General features: G+C 40.0%; 1 protein-coding gene across 1 annotated transcript; it reads left to right on the top strand.

Moving 5' to 3' along the window:
• The first annotated feature begins 1,764 nt into the window (after positions 1 to 1,764).
• On the top strand, positions 1,765 to 6,213 carry LOC123205455. Its single transcript, XM_044622402.1, has 3 exons — positions 1,765 to 2,640; positions 2,761 to 3,024; positions 6,202 to 6,213. The coding sequence occupies exons 1-3, from the start codon at positions 1,765 to 1,767 to the stop codon at positions 6,211 to 6,213; spliced, it is 1,152 nt and encodes a 383-aa protein (XP_044478337.1).
• Positions 6,214 to 8,360: the final 2,147 nt, after the last annotated feature.

Genomic DNA, 8,360 nt, shown 5'->3' with positions numbered 1-8,360 from the left:
GTTGTGATTATGATGGAATGAATTCGGTTGGATTTGGAGTTGATTTGGTTGGTTAAACTGCAAGAACAAAAAAACTGCTCATACCACATGAACAATGAAAACAGTTTTTGATTTTTGGTTTCTTGTTGCATGTTTGGTTGAATATGCACTATCAACCTTGATTTTGCCTCCAAAACGATTTATTTCTAGAGATTCACAATGGTCATGATCTACATCTTCATCTTTTGTAGGATTTGTCTCCACTTGCTCCAAATTTGCATGTTTGGCCTCATTTGATATCATGGTGCTAGAAGAAGATGCACCATATGCCGAGTCCAAGATATTAGACGAGACTAACTTCTCACATGTCTCATCTATCATGGTAACCTTCCCTTCATTATGAACTACCTTAATACCACTAGGTTCATTGCTGGCTAAGGTTGCAAATTTGTTATTTTTTAATGCCCCCACATTATTGTCATAGTTCTCCTTTCTGGTCACTAGATTTCTCCTTAGCGTCTCTATATTAACTATACCACTCCTTTTGTTATCCTCTACAGCTTGGAGATTTTCACAATTTGCCATCCCTGCTTTAGCAACTGCAGCTTTCTCCTTAAAAGTTTCCTTTTTTCCTTTATACAAGCTAAATTTCTCTTTATCAATCTCTCCTTTTACACTTCTCATTTCCATGACAAAACATCTTACACAAGTTGCATTTTAAAGGTTTCCACGCATACTCCAACCGGATTGCAACCTTTTCTTCATTTGGTAATACAAGCTCCATTATATCTAGGAATTCATGGTCGACGCTAATCTCCACACAAATACGTGCATATTCAAGTCTAATCCCTTCCTCCGTGACTGAATCCACATAAAGGGGACGACCTAGAATGCTAGCAGTATGGCTCCAAAATTCCAATGGAATTTCATAGAATTTTACCCAAACTGTTATTTTCTTTATGTTTTCCGCCACCATTGAAAGATTTTTTTTTCCATTTCCTAACGAAAAAGGGCTGCCCTCCAATCATCCCTATTTCCTCTTTTAGGACTTTCATCATACCCTCTACATCTTTGAATTTTAGGAGATAAACTCTCATTCCAATGGCTATAATATCAACAAGACCATAGTTGGTCCAATTACAGATGGCATACCTTTTGACAAGAAGAAAAGACATTCTTCTACCAATAAAGAAACCAATGGCACGTTTTTTTTTACCATTATTTTTAAAAAAGCCTTTTCTCTCTCTAAACGAAATGCTCTCCCTTCTCTCTAAAATTTCCCAAACTCTCCCCATGTTATTTTAGTCCTCCTCCATCCATTCTCTAGTTGGTGGCCCTTCTGGTACCAACTTCCAGTCCGGTGACCCTCTGGTCACTAGATTTCCCCCCTCGGTAAGTTATTTGCTGTCCTCTTAGTGTTCAAATATCGCCCTTTCTTTCTCCTCCATTTGGTTCTCTATTTTCTTTTCTTGAGTTTGCTTAGCTCCGGTAATTTTTGCTAGTTCTTGGTCTCATTTCCGTGGGTGATCCTTGGTGTGCTTGCTTTGCTTTGGTCTCCTTCAGTTTGTTCTTGGAGTGCTTTTCAAATTTCAAATTGGCTGAGCTTTGTGTTATTAATGCAGCTTTCCTCTTTGGTGTAAGCTGCTTTTTCTCTTTCCGTGGGCAGTATTCCTTTTCCTGTTTTGGTGTGCTTTGGCTGCAGTGCGTTTTTTCTTTGAATAACTTTTAGTTATTCCCATGCAACGTCCTACTATCTTGGTTACTCCCCCCTTGCACCAAAATAGTATGGTTGCTCCTGCATTAGAAAAGGCGTCAGATTCTCCTTACTTGATGGAACATGCGGAGGTGGATGGAGGAGTGGAGAAGAGGGTTTCATGGAACTCCCTCTTCACCCCTAAGAAGTCTAATGTTAAGCTGGAATTTTTTGAACCTAAAGGGAAAGACTCTAAAGGGCGGATTTGTGTGGCCCCTCCTCAAGAAGTGGCTGAACAAGGTGCTATAAAATGGAACACTTGTGCTGTAGGTTTTTTCCTTGGTAAAAGACCACCATTCTTGACGGTCAAAAGAGCATTGGAGAAGGTGTGGACTGCTTTTGGCCTCATTGATGTCATGACTTCGGGCCAAGGTGTTTTTATATTAAAGTTTCAAGATATAGAAGGAGCTTCAAGAGCTGTGGAAGAGGGGCAACTTACTATACAAGGACAGCCGTTTCTTGTTCGGAAATGGACTACTAACCTCCCTATGGTGATTAATGATGTAAAGAAGCTGGCTATATGGATTAGAATGTATGGCATCCCCCTTGAGTTTTGGACCCCGAAAGGGCTTAGCTACATAGCGAGTGCAATAGGAATTCCTCTATATATGGATTCCGTGACTGAAGAAGGGATAAGATTGGAGTACGCTAGAGTTTGTATTGAGATAGAGGTGGATTCAGAATGCCCCGATTTTATTAGCCTAGCTTTGCCTAATGGAGAATCTATGGTAATCAATGTGGAGTATGCTTGGAAACCTATAAAATGCAATGGATGTCAATGCTTTGGTCATTCCACAGCAAGTTGCTCACTAGCATCTAAACAAGGTGATAACACAACTTCTCGAAGTACATTGAAGGAGGGGGCTGGATTTGTGTTACCTAAGAAACTACAAGGGAAAGATAAAATGGTGCTAACTTCAAAAGGCTATGACAAGAAGACCAAAGGCAAATTGGTGGAAATGCAAAAACCTATGGGAAGTAGTTTGTTAATGCATAAGAGTAATAGATTTTCTGCCTTGGCTATTTAGGAGTATCAAGAGCTGGAAAAGGATAAGACAGTGTCGAATCAAGAAGCAATACATGGGACCAACTTAGATGAAGCCAATAAGGAAGGTAAGAGGTATGGAAGTGAAGCTAGCACATCAAAAGAGCCTTGTTCTACCTCGGAAGAAAGTGTGAGTGCACGGGAGAGTGAAGTAGATTCCATAAACTCAATTCGGAATTTGGGCAGTATGGAGGACATGGATCAAGAAGCCTCTCCAGCAATGGTCCCATTTGGTGGAAAACTTAAGGTGGATGAGATGGACTTTAGGAAGGAGGATGCTGATTTGAAGAGTAGAAACTTGGGGAAGAAATTGGCAAAGCAAAGGAAAGCAAATTCCCCTTCCCATCCTTCCAAATGACCAAAGTTGCATGCTGGAATGTTAGGGGCCTTAATGCTTCTATCAAACAAAGGGAGGTTAGACAACTTATTCTTCATAATAAAGTTGATTTCATGGCTGTGTTTTTTTTTTTTTGGTAAGTAATAATAATTTTATACCAAAGAAAGAATGTACAAATGTCTATCTAGGACAAAACCCCTAGATTAAGCTTAAACACAAGCATACCTAGGACAAGCCCCTAGGTTATGTCAAAACAACATGAAGCTCAAAACATTCAAACAATGGAACAAAGAGATCCAAAGATACATCACAAACACAAGTACTAAAGGGAGCAAACTGTCCTAAAGCTACACAACCAAACAAAATACTCAAGAAATCTAGATACAAGAAACACAAGGCATAACTCTTTACAATATTCGGAACTCAAAGAGTTAATGGAATATTGAGTTTGGCAAGTCCCAAATCAATGCAATGGAGTCATTTATGCGTGAGCTTGGAATGTTTGATAAAGAATAAGCTCTAGCCTTCACACAATCCTTGATGGCGGAAATGATCCTATCTTTCGGAGATTTGCTACTACCAAAGAGAACATGGTTGCGTTCACACCAAATGTGGTAGATAGTGGCTCCAAAACAAAGCTTACAAATGATGTGGAGAAGAGAGTCGCCCTTCCATTTATTTGCATAATAAGGAACAAGAGTGCTCCATGGTTGGGGGGGATTATCCAAGCGGCAAAGATTAGCAATATGATTCCAAATTGCGGCAGAATAGGGGCATTGGAAAAAGAGATGATCCATGTTTTCCGGAGCCAAATTGCAAAGACCACATACATTGTTAGGGATGATGCCGAGATTATGAAACTTATCCTTGGTTTTCATACCACCCTTGATACCCATCCATACAATGAAAGAGTGTCTTGGAAAATGTCTTTTGAACCAAATAATACTATGCCATGGAACTTTAGATTTTGAAACCCTTATGCTATTCCAAACTGATTTGATAGTGAATTTACCATTTGTGCTAGGCTTCCACCATAGGATATCATCACCATGAGAGGGAGGAGGAATAACCCAAGTGGCTATATCAATAGTAGATGGGCTTAATCAACCTTTGGAGAGGAAAAGTCTTTGGAGGGAAATTGTTAAACACTCAAATCAGGTGGGAAGAAAACCGTGGCTCATTATAGGTGATTTTAATGCAATTAGGGGACCAAATGAAAAGATAGGAGGGGTGGTGTGGGGAGATACTTATTGTGATGATCTAAACAATTGTTGTAGAGAGGCAAACTTGGATGATTTGAGGTATATGGGGAACCACCTCACTTGGAGTAATTCTAGTGAAGGGCAAAGGAGGATAGCATGCAAATTGGATAGAGCTCTTGTCAATGAACCTTGGAGTGATGTTTTTCTGGATTCTTTTGCAAACTTTATCAATCCTTCAATTTCAGATCATTCTCCTTGTGTAGTGACTTGTGGGGGTGAAGAGGAGAGGAGAAGGGTTCCATTCAAGTTCTACAATATATGGGCGAATCATGAATGTTTCATCAATATTGTAAGGGAGGCTTGGAAAGAGGATTATGAGGGCAGCCCTATGTTCAATCTTGTTAACAAACTCAAAAGATTAAAAGGTGCTTTAAGGAAGTTGAATAAGAATGGATATTGGAATATCTCCAAAAAGGTGGTGGAAGCAAAATATAACCTGGAAAGTGCTCAAAATAGGCTCCAAATCTACCCTCTTGATGAAGATCTAGCTAAGGAAGAAAAAACTTGGCTGGATAACTATAGTAGACTTAGTGAAGCTGAAGAATCATTGGCTCGTCAAAAAGCAAAGGTTCATTGGCTTCAAGAAGGAGATCAAAACACCAAATACTTCTTCAAATGTATTAAAGCACGAAGAAGTAGGAATTCTATTAAAGGAGTGTGCCTTGAGGATGGAACTTTTGTGAGTGATATGGGAGAAGTCAAAAAGGAGTTTGTGAACTACTTCAAAAAGGTTCTCAACTCCACGGATGCTTGCAATTTAAACATTAAGGAAATACAAAGGCTGGTTACTTTCCGAATGGAGCACCAAGATAAGGAGATGGTGTCCAAGGAAGTGGAGGCGGATGAGATCAAAGCTACCATTTTCGCCATGGACAACAATAAAGCTCCGGGGCCGGATGGATATGGTGCTTTCTTCTTTAAGATAGCTTGGGAGATTGTTGGGAGTGATGTGATCAAGGCAATCAAGCATTTCTTCTCCACGGGTCATCTTCTCAAAGAGGTAAATTGTACTATCCTTTCTTCTTTAAGACAGCTTGGGAGATTGTTGGGAGTGATGTGATCAAGGCAATCAAGCATTTCTTCTCCTCGGGTCATCTCCTCAAAGAGGTAAATTGTACTATCCTTTCTTCTTTAAGACAGCTTGGGAGATTGTTGGGAGTGATGTGATCAAGGCAATCAAGCATTTCTTCTCCTCGGGTCATCTCCTCAAAGAGGTAAATTGTACTATCCTTGCTCTTGTTCCTAAGGTGGCTAACTCTTCTATGTGCAAGGACTATAGGCCTATAGCTTGCTGCAACACCATTTACAAATGCATCTCCAAGATCCTAGCAAACCGTCTTAAAGCTATTCTCCATAACTTCATTGATAAAGCTCAAGGAGCCTTTGTGGGTGGTCGGAATATTGGAGAAAATATCATGTTGTGTCAAGACCTAATGCATAACTTTCACAAATTGGCCAAAGATAAGAAGTGTGCTATGAAGATTGATCTCTTGAAGGCTTATGATACGGTTCATTGGGATTTCATTCTTAAAATTCTTGGAACTATTGGCATTCCGGAGAAATTCATAGGCTGGATTGAGAGCTACATCACTACTCCTTCTTTCTCCTTGGGAATCAATGGTGAATTAGTTGGCTTCTTCAAGAGTTCTCATGGTTTAAGACAAGGGGACCCTGTATCCCCTTACCTCTTTGTAATGGCAATGGAGATTCTTTCCCGTGTGCTTGTGGAACTCAAGAACCAACCTTCTTTTGGCCATTATTGGAAATGCAAGGAAAACAATATTACTTATCTTTGCTTTGCCAATGACCTTATCTTGTTTTGTAGGGCGGATTGTGATTCTATTTCCCTCGTGGAGAATACTCTTAGCCTATTCCATAAGTGGTCCGGGCTCAAAATGAATTGCACTAAAAGCAATATATATCTTTCCGGGGTTTCCCAAGAGGAGCAGAATCAACTTTCGGCTATGATCAAAATGGAGGTGGGAGAATTGCCGTTTAAGTACTTAGGAGTTCCTATAACTTCTTCAAAGCTCAAAAGTTGTGATTGCAAGCTGCTGATTCAAAAGATTGTTGGGCGAATCACTTCTTGGCGTAGCAAATCCTTATCTTATGCGGGTAGGCTCATTCTTATTAGGGTAGTACTATTTAGCATTCAAGTATATTGGTCTTCAATATTTATTCTCCCTTCAAGTGTCCATAAGGAGATAGATGGAATCTTAAGGAATTTCCTTTGGAGTGGTGCTTCCATGGAGGGTAAGAAGGCCAAAGTTGCTTGGGAGGAGGTATGTGTTCCTAAATTGGAGGGTGGTTTAGGTATCATGAGGAGCAAAGTGTGGAACAAAGCTGCCATAATAAAAAACATGTGGAAGATTCTTATCGACAAGTGAAATTCTCTTTGGGTGGAATGGATTAAAACCAACAAGCTAAAAGGTAAATGTTTTTGGAAAATAAAGCCTAATGGTGGGAGTTCTTGGGTTTGGAGGAAGATCCTTGGCCTTAGGGAACAAATGAAATCCAAGTTCAAGAAGATCATTGGCAATGGGGAAAAAACATTTCTTTGGCATGATAATTGGCACCCCTATGGACCTTTGTTGGATAAATATGGACCTAGGATTATCTATGATTCGGGTATCCCTAAGAATGCACTTGTAAAGGAAGTTGTTGAGGAGCATAGGTGGAAATGGCCGGTGGCAAACTCATGTCATCCTTTGGAAATAAAGGATGCTCTCCCTTGCTGCCCCATGGGTGGAGAAGACACATTAATTTGGGCCCCCTTATCTAGCGGCATCTTCTCCATCAAATCGGCTTGGGAGGTAATTAGGGTTAGGAGGGAGAAGGTTACTTGGCACAAGCTTGTATGGTTTAAAAGGTACTTTCTAAGACACTCCTCATTGTTTGGTTGTGTATTAGAGGCAAACTTATGACAAGGGATAAATTAGTGAGATTCGGCTTTATCTCTCACAATGCTTGCCCTTTGTGTAATGTGGAGCCGGAATGCATGGATCACCTCTTCTTTAGGTGTGTATATAGCTCCCAAATTTGGAATGAAGTGCTAAACCTTTGTAATCAACACCTCAATCTCTTGTCGTGGACCAATTTAATTGGAGAATTGGCTAGCAAATGGAAGGAGGACAACTTTAAGAATATTTTGAGTAAGGTGTGCTTTGGTGCAACCGTCTACCACATTTGGAAGGCTAGGAATGATATTTGTTTTGGAAGAGGTGGAGTGCCAAATGAGAGAGTCACTATTCTTATTAAAGATTGTGTTAGAGTAAGGATAAGTTGTTTGAAGAAAGTGAATAAGTCTAGTGAGAATGTGTCAATTGCAAACAATTGGGGTATCCCTAATTCAATATTTGAGTAGGCATAGTTTGGTGTTTCCCTTTAAAGTGTTTGTTTTGAGATGTATCCTTGGATCTATGTGATCCATTGTTTGTTTTTAGAGATTCTTGTTTTGTTTCAGCATAACCTAGGGGCTTGTCCTTGGTATGCTAGTGTAAAGCTTAATCTAGGGGCTTTGTCCTAGATAAGCATTTGTATATTCTCTCTTTGGTATAAATTTATTATTACTTACCAAAAAAAAAAGAAACCAATGGCACATTTCTCCCATCTCTTGGCACCTTCATCCGCAACTTCTGGAGGAGGGGAAATGGAGTACTTTCCCCCAACAAGGTTTTCCATAGGGGGGAAGTACTCTAGCTTCTGGTTTGTTAATTTTTTTCTTAAATAATTTGTTCCAAGAGCATTTACCTTCAGCCGTCGGAATTAGGGGGGGTTGTGGGACACCAAGGTAATGGTCACCGAAAAAGACCCCTCTTGTGGCTTGGTGGATGAGGGTTCCGGAGTGATCCCTTCCTTGCAAGACTCCTTATTTGAGGCGTTTGAAGCATTGCTTTCAGCATTATTGGTTTTCAAGAGTGAAGAGGTAGTATGGCATTTCATGCATGCATAAAAACAAGTTGGCAAAGACATGTTCCTATTTGA

The sequence above is a fragment of the Mangifera indica genome, unplaced genomic scaffold (assembly GCF_011075055.1).
Source record: "Mangifera indica cultivar Alphonso unplaced genomic scaffold, CATAS_Mindica_2.1 Un_0006, whole genome shotgun sequence".
Taxonomy (NCBI): domain Eukaryota; kingdom Viridiplantae; phylum Streptophyta; class Magnoliopsida; order Sapindales; family Anacardiaceae; genus Mangifera; species Mangifera indica.
This window is presented reverse-complemented; position numbering and strand designations above follow the sequence as displayed.

Excerpts from the sequence above, each read along its gene's own strand:
- LOC123205455 (XM_044622402.1), top strand. The coding sequence starts at position 1,765 with ATGGTTGCTCCTGCATTAGAAAAGGCGTCAGATTCTCCTTACTTGATG. Across the intron at positions 2,641-2,760 it reads TACAAGGGAAAGATAAAATG|GAGTATCAAGAGCTGGAAAA; the intron begins GTGCTAACTTCA and ends TTGGCTATTTAG.